Source organism: Acanthaster planci, linkage group LG18 (genome assembly GCF_054643075.1).
Source record: "Acanthaster planci isolate LZ-2023a linkage group LG18, COTS_SCS, whole genome shotgun sequence".
Taxonomy (NCBI): Eukaryota; Metazoa; Echinodermata; class Asteroidea; order Valvatida; family Acanthasteridae; genus Acanthaster; species Acanthaster planci.
The window spans coordinates 6,484,010-6,498,224 of record NC_141794.1 but is presented as its reverse complement, the minus strand read 5'-3'; the positions used below and the strand labels follow the sequence as shown (position 1 = coordinate 6,498,224).

Sequence of the window (14,215 nt, the reverse complement as noted above, 5' to 3'; positions counted from 1 at the left end):
CTTTCAGTAAAAATGATAATTTTTATTGAATATATGCACATGTGGTATCAAAATAACCAGAAAAACATACTCTTTTTTGTGTAAATTTAGCTTTGTGAATCAAGAGTCAAAATCACCTTTAACATGCATTAGTGACCTTTGACCCCATACTTAATAAAGTATCATTTTGGAAATTATTAAAACCAAATGTTTATAAAAGTATGGTTCCTGCTGTACAAGAAGGCACTTGAATCTTTCTGGGGTATTTAAAATTAAAAATGTTGTGACAATTTTTCTACAGTTGGTCAGCTTTAATAGTCCATTTTGCATGCCATCCTAATGCAGGAATTTATAGGCCTACCCAAGCAATTTATGCTGTAAAATGAAATTAACCCAAAGGTCTATGTAAAATCATATTGAAATTGAAAGATTTAGGACTGTTAGGGTTAATGTTTTTTAATCAAATGGCAGTATATCTCCCACACAATTATTCTGTTTGAGGAGCCCATTTTAGGAGCATACGGTAATTGAGTCTGAATATAAGGACTAAGGAGCTGTCGTGTGTTGACTGGACAAAACGTAACACCTGAGGGAGCTAAACAACATGTACATACTACAGTGTTGTACTTGCCCTCGCACCTTGCGTGACCACAATTCAGTACATGCAAGTCAACAGTGTGACTCTCAAAACCGATTTCTTTCACTCAGAGATTAGCATGAAAGAATTTTGTATTGTGTAGCCACCTGTATGGGTAAAGCAGAAACTCTTGTGGATTTTAAATGGGTGTCAAAAGGATTGAAGGGGGCATCCCTAGTTTTAAGGATTTACATATCCCAGTGATTTGTCCTGTGTTTGGCATGAATAGACATGGTTGGATAAAACAATGACTCAATTGTTCAGTGGGAAAGTACGCCAATGAGGTCAATGTACATGTTTGTTCTGATGGCACTGAACATTACTACCCAGGTGATGATAAATTACTGCATTCACATCTCATCAGATTCTGTTGTGAAAAGCAGCACATGTATGTTACCACATTGCCAACAACTTGGAAAGTTGTATGCTGCTAATCAATAGAAGTGCGGTGAACCCCTCCATGTACGTGCAAGCAAGGTGCATTCCAAAGGGTTAAGAGTGACAACATTATGGTAGAACTTTACAAAAATATCAACATCTTGGTCTTATACCTAGAATTCAACAGGTTCCACAGCCAACAGCTCCAAATGAAATGCTGGAACAGTTGAATGAGAAATTTGCTACAGTTAAAAATAGCAAGACTAGCCTCAGATTCTCACACTCATTCTAAAGAGTTGGAGTTTAGCAGGCCTTATGTTAAATTACATTTTGCCTAGTCGACACATGACAGCTCCTTAGCTGTTCACAGACGTATGTCAAAGGTCATCTTGACTCTTCACTCACAAAGCTAAACTTCCACAGCATCAGTGAAAAGAGCATGTTCTTCTGCTTATTTTGATACTACATTTGCATGTATTCGATAAAGAATGAGAGGGTTATGTTTTTACTAACAGGGTGGATTTTTTAAGTGAAAATTGTCCATTTTTGTTGATACCTGCCCTGACCACATGGAAGGGCGGATTCTGCTAAAAAATTGGCAAGTATTTGCTACTCATTGATGTCTACAAGCACAGCAATTTTTTCTCAAAATCTGAAGATCTAAGGTCAAAAAGTGTGTTGGTCTGACATAGAATGACCCGTAGATGTATGTGGCCACATGTGATTTGGATCATGCAATAAAAACCCATCGGGTTCAAGGAACTATTGAAGTACCACAAAAAGTTCAACTCCGAAGTTCAGCAAGACTGCAAACATGCTCATGGTCAGGTATGGGAATTCCCATCCCAAATCTTTCTGGAAATGTTGACTATATCTTAACTGAACAATAAAAAATTTACCCATTTTGAAAAATATGCATTTTGCAAATCAAGGTCAAAGGTCAAATATTTCGGTAAGTTTTGTTGTGTGTGGTACAATTTTGGTTTTATTTTATGAATGATGGCCATTTCCAGAGCTTCAAATCATGTAAATTAAATGTTACCTCTATACGATAGATGCTTTGTTTCAGGAGATATGACTGTCCAAACAAAGCAGGTCAAGATAATTAGTGGAAAGTTAGTCTTAGAAAGTACAAAATGACCAAATGACAAATCAGTTTGGTTCTGGATTTCTCTGAAGGAGTCCTGTCAGTATCCTGAATTCCATTTCAATCCTTCATTGTGAGATCCAAAACTGTGTTGAATGGGCCAGTTTGTATTCCAACAGCACACACTGTATGCCCCAAATAAAGTATGTCTGAGGTACATGTATTTCTGACACGGTTGCAAGGTATGTCCTGTCAGTGTGGTCCTACATGGGCTCGTGGCCATGCTTTGTTCCTGGATGACCTTGCTTTTTTGAAATGTTGAGCTTGCCCATTGATATGGAATGACCTAAGACTGAGTAATACCTTTTTAGATCTGTGAGACCGTTGTATATATGTCAAGATGTACGTTGCGTCATTGAGTAAATCAGGGAGATGTTCATTTTTAATTAAGTGTTTTGCCCTTACCTGACATGTAAATTTATAAACACTGTATTCACAACTTATATGTTGGGTAAGGGAAAACCCATAATGAAAAAGTAATATCTCCCTGACGAAAAGTAATATCTTAAAATAGTTTGCGGTACCCACTGTTACATCTGACTTGAACCGGCCATCTGACTCCGTGGTCGAATGGTTAAAATGTTCACACTAGTAAGCAGGAGGTCTTGGTTTTCAGTCCCACCTGCGTAAGCTGCTGTTGTAAGTTGTTGTTGTAAGCTGTTGTTGACCAGTAATCATCATTGGACTGATAGAGAGCGACATAAATGAGATCAGGGTAACACTTAAGCCTAGGCTATATGCTGTGCTACTGCCATGCTGAACTCAAAGAATGCAATATTTTTAAGTTCGGTATGGCAAATTGAATTTGGCACAGCAAGCTCTTAAGTTCAACAGAGTATGCCATGCTATCATTGTTCCTAATGTAAGTGGCATGACTCTGCTCTATAGCACTATTTTAGTTTGGCATTTAACGCAACTGTCACAGCTTTACCGTTCTATTACCACATTCTTTTGAATTAAATGCAGCATGGCAGTAGCGCAGCATCTTGTCCCTGTGTTGTGTGCAGTATGCTTCCCTTCTTTATGTACCTGCCTTCCACCTGGAATGTAAACTTTTTTCCTGTATCCTGATATGATGATTTGTAATGATATATCTCAGGTATTTGATGTTTGAAATTCCGTGTATTAAGTGTTTTCACGTTTGCTGTGAATTATTACAATGCCCTCTTCTCCATTTTAATTAGTTATAAAAATGTGACAGTTCATATTGTTTGATAAGAGTTTGACCATTTATCTTAAAAAAAAAACTTGCTCCTCGATGTAACACACTGTGAAGAATTGACTCTGAATTTAATACCAGACACCACATGCTAAAACAAGCACTGGCTGAAAGCATGGTCAGGCTCCAGACTATTCGTCATTTATATATGTATCAAGAGATTTTTGATGTACATGTGTATGCAAAGTAACTAAACCCAAGATGAGCGCAGGTAGTGGGAAGCATACTGCACACACCGTGGGGACAAGGTCGCCTAATACCATCTTTCTATCCCAGTAGGCTATCACAATACATGTAGGTTACACCCGTCTAGCAGCATAGATGCTGACTTTTGCAGATTTGGTTAGATAAGAGCACTCATGAAAATAGGGTACTTGGAATGAAAAGGGTAGAATCACTTAAAGCAAATTGGCAATAATGTTTTCTTGCAAATAAAGTCATTTTTTTCACAGAGCCATTAGACATGCTGTATATCAAACATGCAATTGTTTTTGACCCGTCAAGGGCACACAGCACCCCCAGCGGATCTTGGATGTTTTGGGCACATCCCTTATGGTTTGTTCATTTTTTTATTTGAAAATATGGATTTTGAAATTCGTATAGGACTTTTTTTATTGGAAAGCATATTCAACTGTATTTTTATTTTCTTTTATCTATTTAAATTTACTAATTCAGTTCAAATCACATGGGCAAATAATAATCACCTTCAATATTGACTAAGCCCGCATTGTTTGTATAAGCACAAACAGTATAGCCCCTACATACATGAAGTTACTGGACCCATCCAGATATCTTTCAGAGATGCCTCAGAGTGTTGAGGGTAAAGTACCAGTTTTAAACCAGACTTCAAAGTTTAGACAAATCTAGAGTTCACAGGAATTTCTTTACTAGGAACTTAAACTTCAGGACCAGTGAATGAAAAAATGTCATCAGCCACATGTACAATAATGTACATGTACTTATTCTACATGCTATGTCTTCATTGTATATGTAGGTGCAAAAAGCCCACAGTTTATCTTGCTGTTACATGTATGTCTGCTAAAAAAAAGTAAAGTTACAATAGGTTGGTTTGTTATCCATTGCCTTTGTGATTAATAAAGACGTAACTCGGGCTTGATAAGAATTCATCCGGTTTTGGTGTCACTGCATAATAATGACCAACATATCAAATCCAACTAAAACACTTGCAGAGATAAAAAGTAGATGTATCCTGATACTATACTTGTACCACGTTTAACTCGGAGGAGAGCACTTTAAATGAAATCAAATCAAATCATGATTAGAAATCCTTTAATTCATGAGGTAAATTAAATAAAAACAAGTGGCTTGAATTGAATGTTAGAAATTGTGCCCACTCATACATGTATTTTGTGCAACACATGTGCACCCATACTTTCATCTATATGAGGTACTAAAGGGTTCACGGAAGGGGATTTGCCCATTGAAATGTGCAAAACCTTGAAGAAATATACAAATCATTCAATTCAATTCAAAGTGGTTTATTTATACACTTTCTTTGTGGCCAAAGTACCAAAGTTTTTACAGTTAAAGATAGAAACAACCATTAAAACATTTCGTTAAAATTTCAATAAATGTGGAGTTGCTTGTCAAACAAAAATGAAACAGCAAAAACGGAAAAACTAGTCAAAATGGCAGCATTTTGCTTAAAAAATTAGCATGTTTTCAGTTGATTGAAAGGCCGATATAATCGACTATTTTTTAAATCACTGTGATTTAACACCTGCCAGCCCACACATACTGTGCCTGCAAATACTGAGTCACAGCATTTGGCAGGTGTCATTGTTCTTTGTTGTAGTTTGCTTCAGGTCATAGTAACTTTTCAACTGGTTTTATTGCCTGTTTCAGATCAAGTTGTTTTTCACGTTTTTGGCATCATTTTGAAACACCTTGCCACAATTATGTGTCTGCAGCCTCTTGCCACAGATTGTGTGTTTTTGTTCTTCAGTCTAAAGAAACATCACTAGCGCCAGTCAAGTGTGCATGTCTCTTTATACAATCCAAGCTGTCCAGACGTGCTACTGTGTCAGAAAAAGCAGCGTTCATGGTGAAATTCCTCTAACAAAGATACTGTCATTTTCTTTCTCTCGCTTCCCTTCAGTGATCCTGTCATGAAGCAGTTTCTACTGCACTTGGATGAGATGCAAACACTCGGAAGACGATTTATACTGGTGGATCTGGATAGCACACACCTATTCATTGATCACGAAATCGTTGGCCTGCTGAGGGACAGAATTGATGAACTCATGGATGAGAACACTTTCTCTGTTTTGACATGATGACAATGAACGGTCATTTGGCAAAGCAGTCTGGCATAATTGACGGGTGGAAACCTGGGAAACAATCTACATGTACCTTCTTTCTCATGCGAGTCTCTCCGATGACAGTGCAAAGACGTTTGTTGATCTGACCACTTTTCGACTTCTCATGAAAGATTTCGTGCGTGGATTGGACATTGTCTTCTCAGTTTAGTCCGGTAGCAGTGATTCTAAATGATTTGCTTTAATATGTACTTGTAGGCTTTATTGTAGATTGTTCTCTTTATTCTCAATATTTCAAAGAATTGGAGAAGCAACATGTGAAATAAATTGATTGAACTGTTACTGAAGACATTATGCACGAAGAGGACAAATTACAATAATACTCTGCTGAACAAAAAGAGTAATCTCAGACTATTAGCAACCCAAGGTTTAATGCCAGCCAGGGAAGACAGCATCCAACTGGCCTCCCACAATGCAGACAGAAATGATTTGGTTACGTGAGCTTGAATCAAGTAACAGACTTGCACGTGAGACGTACGTGTGCACCTTGCATTGTGCACAAAAAAGATTAGAAATCAAAGCTGCCTCTGTAATTACTTTTGCAGGAACGTAAATAATACCGGAGTACAGTCAGCTCTGTAATAATAGAGTTACAAGGGCCAGACAAACTACTTTGTTATATTCAGGACTTGCTAGAAAATGATGGGAAAACAAAGAAAGACAATAATAGAAATTGAGTTTCTTAGAGTTTGCACTTTATAACAGCATTTTGTTGTAACAGTGTTCTTTGTAGTGAGATTCAGCCTTACACAGCTAATGGGTGAAGATTGTTTGATTTTGAGCAATGATGACAATTGCAAATTACGGATTTGTTCATTTTACCTGGACATAAAGTATTTTAGAAGGTGAAGCAGGTGTTCTGATTATTGCTATTTTGCAACACTCATTTTCGAATGTACAAGACTGTGTAATTTAGGTCCTGCAAGGGTTACAGTGTTAAGTTATTTCTGGTTTCCTTCAGACTGAAAGACTGGATCACACTTGGCCCGGAAGCAAATACATGTACCATGTGTACAAGCGCGAATTTGTGACGTCATATGAAATATTCTTGCTAAAAATGAGCAAAAGTTGGACGCATTTGAACCGAGGCAAACTTAATGTTTTTAACTTCTTGACGTCAAAGTCGTTCTGCTTTTGCGTTCACTTGAAGTATGAAATGGCTGTAGTACCGGGATGTGTATAAATATGTCGCGCAAATTGGACCCGGGATGTACTTATTGAGTTTTTAGCATTTAGGTGTTGTTTTGCTTACAGCATACACTCATTACTTTCTCATAAAAATGAAGTTATTTGATCTTGTCTTTTTATTGTTGCTTTGATGTAGGCTGCCTCCGAATAACTTGGCAATTACATGAACACGTATCCACCAGCGAGTGTATTGTACAGGAGCGGCAATGTGATGTGCAGTTACCACGTACGTTCATGTTGTTTCCAAATGGTGTTTGGAAAACCTTCAAGGCATCACGTTAACGTAGGACTAACGTTAACTACAAAGCTACGTGATGCATTGAAATCCAAGTTATAAAACCGGTGTTACACAAAGTAATGGTAAAAATGTATGCTTCAGTGATGGGAACATATGATTTTTCTCGCTTTCCAGCTTAATGGGTTTGTTTTGATTGGGCGCAGATATGAACAATCAAACAGTTCGGCTTCCTCTGTGAGACCGGTCACATTCAAGGAGACGGTGGCCATCAACACTTGAGGCCAGGCGAAATAATAGTGATCGAGAGGGCCATTTACGTGTATTCACGTACTGAACTCGTGATTTTTCAGCAGAGCAAGCATTGGCACATGATACCATGCAACGGTTAGGTGTGCTTTTAGAAAACCAAGTAACGAAAGTGTTGCTTGAAAGCAAGAATGCAAATGGGTACACATAAAACTGTTTAGCATGAGGATGCTTAACTTGCCTGGGATGGGGCTACATATTCCCCTCTTCGTGTTTTGATCGGAGGATGGGCTATCTAACTTTTCGGGGTGAGAAAAGATTACCAAAATGTAGTCAATAACGCTCAAAAAGGAAGAACAATATTTATAAAGCGATAAATACTCCATTTTCATGTAAGCTTCTGCAAAGGGTAATATAATGTAACAGATGTATATCTGTATGATAAACATTGCCCCTTGTGTAATATGGTTTCAACCCCCCCCCCCCCCCAATCTTTTCGAATTTAAGCGGCCGGGTAAGTAATCACCTCAATAGCCCTGCCCACCCTCCCCCACGTTCTCGGCACAAATTTACCCCACTGTTGTTTAATGCTCTCCAATCACGTATACCTTTCCGCTCATGCGTGGATGGTCCACCAGGAGTATGAAGGAGTGATATAAAATTAAAGGACATAGAAGTCTGGTATCGGAAGACCAGCGGACTGGGTGGGTTAAAAATTGGCTCTTGCTTTGACTCCTTAAGCGCGTCAGCTTCTATTTTTTTTAATTCTGCGAACAATGGCTGCCTTGCTTTACCTGGTCGGTGTACTTGGAGCCTTGGTGGTGAGCACAAGTGGTAAGTACAATTTCACTTAACTTTGAAAATAATGGGCTACGTAGAGGTGAGAGGGAATTGGAATTACAGGATCCCCATTGTGGGTCCCCAGTGTTGGAGAATAGTGCTGTGTTTTATGTACGTGTTAATAGAATCCACCGGTATACGTGTAATCGTGAATTCAATATCAACGCTGTAAATTTGTGTCGTAAACTGAAGGTGGCGGATTGTGGTCGTGTGTGGAGAGGGGGTTGACTTGCCCGGTCTTGGAAATTTGAAAGGAGGCAGAGGATAATGACAACATATGACGCTAGGAGGCAATGGTGATAATGTAAATGAGTATTACTCCTGCAAAATGTTACATAAAAGCGGCGTATTTATGTCTTTTTTCCCCTTTTGAGTGCTAATAAATACTGGGGGGGGGAGTCCAGAAAATTCTTCACAATCCGCCTTGTTTTCTCACCAGAAAAAGAGTCTGTGGTGGGGGAGGCGGGGTGATTCAATAGCCCACCCCCGCGGTCAGAAGGTGAGGGGATATGTGCCCCAGGCCTGTAGGCCTATCCCTGAAATTTGCGCCCCTGCGAAAGACTATTTTGGAGTCCGCTAACATGGCACACTTCGCCATTTCCCTCAGTTTCCTTAAAATTCTGTGTTGCTAAGAATCCAAAAACATTCGAATTTATTCAGGTAAGTACCGGCATTGTTACCTTCATAGTGCATGCTCTTGACCTTTTGTGAATGATTTTAGTGTCGTGTAATTTATTCCGAAATATGAAAACACTGGCGTTCAGAAATTGGGCACAATTTTTAGCATTGCTCCCTGATGCTGCACCATGGAAACATTTCAGAGTTTCTTTAAAATTGATAAATTTTGAATAAATCGTCAATGCCTCCAGTCATACAACTACAAGTTTAATTTGTAAGAAAATTATTTCTTTTTTAGTGTAATTTTTTAAAGAGTCTGTGCGCTTTGAAAAAAAAATCCGGAAAATCAACCATTTTCAGCCCAAAACCAGGATTTCATTGGAACTTTGTGGCAAGCACTTATACTCCAGACTTATGAACGGGAATATTGATACCTTTCACATCAGGGACGAAAAGTTAAAGTGCGCGTTGTTGGGGACGGAGCCACGTTAGGTTTATGACAAAACATAATCCGAGTGCCTGGCGGTGTACATGTGCTTTCTGAATGAATTAGGGGAATCGCTATGTTGGAGTTGCCTCTTGGCTATCGCGACTGCACGTGCGAACAAGCAGCACATTTAACCTCAATGCTTAAGTGAACCTATGTGATCATTTTAACTAAAATTTTCAAGTATATGAAGCTGTCTGTTTCGGTTATACCCTCCCCTCTGCTGACTTAAGTCGTTCACGAAACGTTTTGAAATTTTTTTGTATGATAAAGAACATGCACAGGCAAGCTTATTGTATTATGTATATTGCATTTGTTTTACGATATGCTTTAGCTCTCGATAGGCACATCATTTACGCGTATACAGTAAAAACAGCAATATCTTAGTGAAATGCAGAATACCTTTGCATTTAAACTTGAGACTTTAATTTGGGTCGGTTGATGGGCAAAATAAAAACCTTTTTCCTTACGTTACGTTGCATGACCCCGTTTGGCACAATAAATGACGTTGATTGCAAAAACGTCCCCCGTGTTGAGCAATATCCTTCACACAATGCACAAGCTGTAGTCTGTCCTGAGTTTGAAGAAACAAACACACGAAGCAAGCACAAGATTTGGACCCTGAAAAACATTGCCCTCGGCTTAGCACAAAGTGTGCTGCTTTCATCTACAATCAACACCTGTTAGTCTCGCGTGGGTCTATGGAGTAATCTCAAATCAAATGACAAAGTAACTGTTTCTCCATACGTCCGCCTAATGGTCTTAAATTATGTCTGAAGTAATACTTGCTTTTAGTTTTTGTTTTGATTTTTAAGAAGTGTCGAAGGAAATCCTAGCGGCGCCGAGCATGTTAACCTTTGCCTCCTTGTCAAATTTTTTTCCAGACTCCCAGGGTTGGAAGAATGATGCACGTGACACTGATTGAAAAAAGGGAGTTCATGATAATATAAAGTGTGATGACCTTTTCCCATGTTGTACAATAACTTCTGCGTATTCCCAAAAATTTGCAGTCATTTTTTTCTTTTATTTGCCGTTTTATTTATAGACTTATTGGTTGTATAACAGCTTTCCATAAGAGCTCTGTTTCGTGTGGCATGTACATTCATTGAAGTTAAGACTTGAAATAAGTTAAAAACAAATGTCGATAACACAACAAATACTAAGATAAAAACAATCAACATGTTTAATTATAAAATGTACAAAATAAACGTGGAATCTAACGAAAACACCAACATAAACATGTCCACTGTGGCACAGAGGCCAACAAAAGGATAAAAGAAGGAAACGTAATGAATGACCAACACAATTAAAAGAATATGAGCTGATAAAAATACTAAGAGAAATAAATGTATTCATAATTGAAGAGACAGCACAAGGTCTAGTTTAATGGAGTAATTAATTAAACCAGTTGTTTTTCCATTTCCAGCTTCCAGTGATTTCGTGCGATATGAACCGGTTGATGTGCTTCGCCCATTTGGTAAGTCAGATTACGAGGTTTATAATGCAGAGAAGCATTTATAGGATATGATCCCCAAATGTTCCCTATATCAGGGGCGGATCCAGGAATTTCCAAAAGGGGACGTGAACTAAAGCAGCAATGGTATAATGCCCGCGAGCGCGTAGGGCGAAGCCCTGATTCGTGTGGGGTCCGCTCCTTAAGCGGGCCCTGGGGAAATTTTGAATTGTAGGGGCTCTCTGTGGTGCCATTTTCAGGCAGTATGCCCCCTTTGTACGCCTTTGTCATATTTATGGGGTTGGGGCCCTGCCTTTCCTTTTTCTTCCCACTCCCCTTTTTTTCTTCTTTTTTATTTATATATTTATTTTTTGGTGGAAGAGGGGGGACCTTCCCCCCGGATCCACCCACTATATTGGCCGGACGGACAACTATTTCGCTCGGCCGAATTACGTTTTCGCCCAGCCAGAATACTATCTCGCCCGGCTGAATTCGTACATGGATAGCAGGACTAGCGAAGTAGTCCGCCCAGGTGAAATGATAATCTGCATGGACGAAATTCTAATGTGCCCGAGCGAAATGGTGGGCGCAAATTTGGTCATGTCCTAACTACTCTGGTGTAATGATCTGATTCCCGTTGGAACATGTCTGAGGTTCGGTGTGAAAAACGGTAATTAAAGTGACGTGTATACTCAAAGTTGACAAAAACAAGGAAGCAAAAGTTCCAATAACTCACCAGCATAACTCGAAAACATATCAGTTTAATAGTAGGCCTGTTAATTGTGCACACTCTTGCATATAAACCGATGATCGAGTGCTCTATCCCGACTTCTCATTCATTGGCTTGTACACAATGTCATACACTGTATGCTGTAGCAAGCCCCTTGCTTCAATCGAATACATTTAGGTTATATTCTAATGTCTTCCTTAAATATTCAATCCCAAATTTCATGCATGGTTTTTGACGAGTTTTTAACCTGTATACCTTGATATAACTAATTTAGTATTTGCAGAATGAAACAAACGGAAAACAGAAACAAGAACATTTCTCAGAACGCTCATCTTCATACTGCCACGGAAGATCTTAAACTAAATCCTGCGATTACAATGTGTTTATTCTTCATGGATGCCAACTCATTTGCTAATGTGCCGAAAAATGGAGAAATGCTCTCACTCTTTTTGAATTTTTTCTCTTTGTTTCTTGTGTCTTACAATTGCTTTTAAAGTGAGCACCATGGTTCAGAGCGCCCCATTGTGTGACGCTTGCGAGAGTTTGGTGGAAATGCTGAAGAATCTCACTGAAAACAAGCATAGGCTGGTGGGTACCTTAACACCAATACCTGAATTGAAACTAGCAATTTGGATAGTGCTGGTGTTATAGCAGAAAGTTGTCGCCGCAGTCAAAATACTATTAGACCCAATGACGTATCAAGCCAGGGGGGTTGAAGGCATGTTTCCATTAGTTTCTTATTAATTGAATGTTCAAACACCTGAGAAACGCCATTAGCACTTTTTGGGGGGGGGAGTCTGGTGAGGAATTTACAGATAAACGACATGAAAAACAAGGGCCGGCGTTTTCAGAAAAAAACATCTTTCCCTCCTCCACCCTAAACCTGGGTACGCCGCTATGGTGCGAACACAGAGACTTTGATGACTTCAGGGTTTTACGTTCTTTGCAGGATGAGCTGGTCAACACCCTCTTGCCTCTGTGTGGGTTGTTGCCTTCCGAACTGAGTGATACCTGCATTTTATTCATCCGTGAAATCCCTGCAGCTGTGGATTACCTGGCGGACATGTACCTGGTATCATTAGACATCTTTTCAAAATCTTGAAAAACATCTATGCTTTGAATTTATCGGTATCAGGAGGGTTTCAGTATTAAAAGTAAATTTTTTATAAATAAATTTTGCAAATCATTTCCAGCTTTTAAAAACAAATGTTGATGTTTGCATTCAAAACGGGGATTACTGCAGCTTGATCCTTAAGGGAGTAAATGCCAACGAGAAATGGTTTACTGTTATGTTACAGAGTTGGGCATTGGATCCTACTTCTGTCATTTACAGCATTTGTTATAGATGACTGGGGTGAGGTTCATTCAGCTTGACCGCTACTATTCCTCTTCTTTGCAGGATCCCAAGCAGGATTGTGAGTTTTTCTGCGCAGGAGCACGCAAGGCCTCCCAGATGAACATTTTCAAGCAGAAGGCCAAGAAGCAAATGAACTAGAACGGATGAGAGAGAGAACTTGTCATACGAAGGATCTGAAATTTAGCTTGGATTCTTTTAAGCAAGATAACTAACTAATTTTGGTGCCATCATATTGGGACTTTTTTTTTGCATAGTATTGCTTTTTCCTATACATGTATCTGCCCAGTTGGGCACTGTGTGTAGTTCAATGTATGTGACACTCTAATATTGATTCATTTTAACGAAAAGGTTATAGAGCAGTAGCAGGTAACCGCTACCACATGTATCAATAGAAATGCATACCTTCTTTAAATTTCGTGACCAAAATCGTTTTCAGATTTCCTCTGCCTATCCAATTAACTCAGAAACAGCCATTGGATGTGACGGAAAGTCAGCATTTGTAGAACGGCGCTCTTCTGTAAAATCTTCTTATTCTAAACAAAATACCAATTTGTTTGTCTTGCTTTGCACCATTACACATAGCTAAAATTCCCAGGTAGTTCTAAACAGAAAAAATAATCTATTAGAAAATTACTTTCGCTTCCAACTGAGTTGATTCAGTTTGGTATTAATGAAAATGGGCAACAGACATTTCAACATATTTGCTGACCGTGAATGTTATTTAGACATCGAAGGAACACTTTTGGCGATTAATGTGTGCATTAATACTACATGTAATACGGTGGATGAAATTTACTAAAAATGCGTTGTGTTATGAATTTTCCTGTGTTTTGTTTCTTGAAGGTATCAAGACCGCCGTTGCCTTTAAAACCGGGTACCTGAGTAGTAGTAGATGGTCCTTCATTGTTCACAAAGGGTACTTGCCTGTGTTGGTATGCCGCTATTGTACCGTGAGTGTTGATGGTGTTAGTCGGGAGTGCATGTGATTCGTTTTGTGGTGGCTATCCCATTGTCATTTTCAGGGATACTCCTCCAGCACGTATGTTTCACTCTCATTCAACATTGGGAAATTAACGACTTCAACCGTGCGCGGCGGTTACTTGCCCGTACCCACGTGAACCATACAGAAATGTTCTTGGCGACTTGCCAATCCTCTGTTGAGCCTTCTCGTTTATGTGCTCTAGAAGGCCTCAACCGAATAAAACACGACAGAATCATGAAAAGAAATGTTACGTAAATATAAAAATTAGCCTCAAAGTGGTTGCTAAGATGATAAATTATTTCCATTTTCAATCGATCACTTGGTCTTTTTTCCACTAAATTTCTCAATTTTAGAAGTTTCCCCAGAACAGTGAGACA

General features: G+C 39.0%; 1 protein-coding gene across 1 annotated transcript; it reads left to right on the top strand.

Annotated features, from left to right (window-relative positions):
* Nucleotides 1-8,025: 8,025 nt before the first annotated feature.
* On the top strand, nucleotides 8,026-13,674 carry LOC110982721 (uncharacterized). Its single transcript, XM_022241357.2, has 5 exons — nucleotides 8,026-8,205; nucleotides 10,743-10,793; nucleotides 11,996-12,087; nucleotides 12,449-12,571; nucleotides 12,899-13,674. The coding sequence occupies exons 1-5, from the start codon at nucleotides 8,148-8,150 to the stop codon at nucleotides 12,992-12,994; spliced, it is 420 nt and encodes a 139-aa protein (XP_022097049.2). The 5' UTR covers nucleotides 8,026-8,147; the 3' UTR covers nucleotides 12,995-13,674.
* The last annotated feature ends 541 nt before the right edge of the window (nucleotides 13,675-14,215 follow it).

Coding starts and splice junctions, on each gene's coding strand:
- LOC110982721 (XM_022241357.2), top strand. CDS start 8,148: ATGGCTGCCTTGCTTTACCTGGTCGGTGTACTTGGAGCCTTGGTGGTG. Junction 10,794..11,995: donor TGATGTGCTTCGCCCATTTG/GTAAGTCAGATT, acceptor TTGCTTTTAAAG/TGAGCACCATGGTTCAGAGC. Junction 12,088..12,448: donor CTGAAAACAAGCATAGGCTG/GTGGGTACCTTA, acceptor CGTTCTTTGCAG/GATGAGCTGGTCAACACCCT.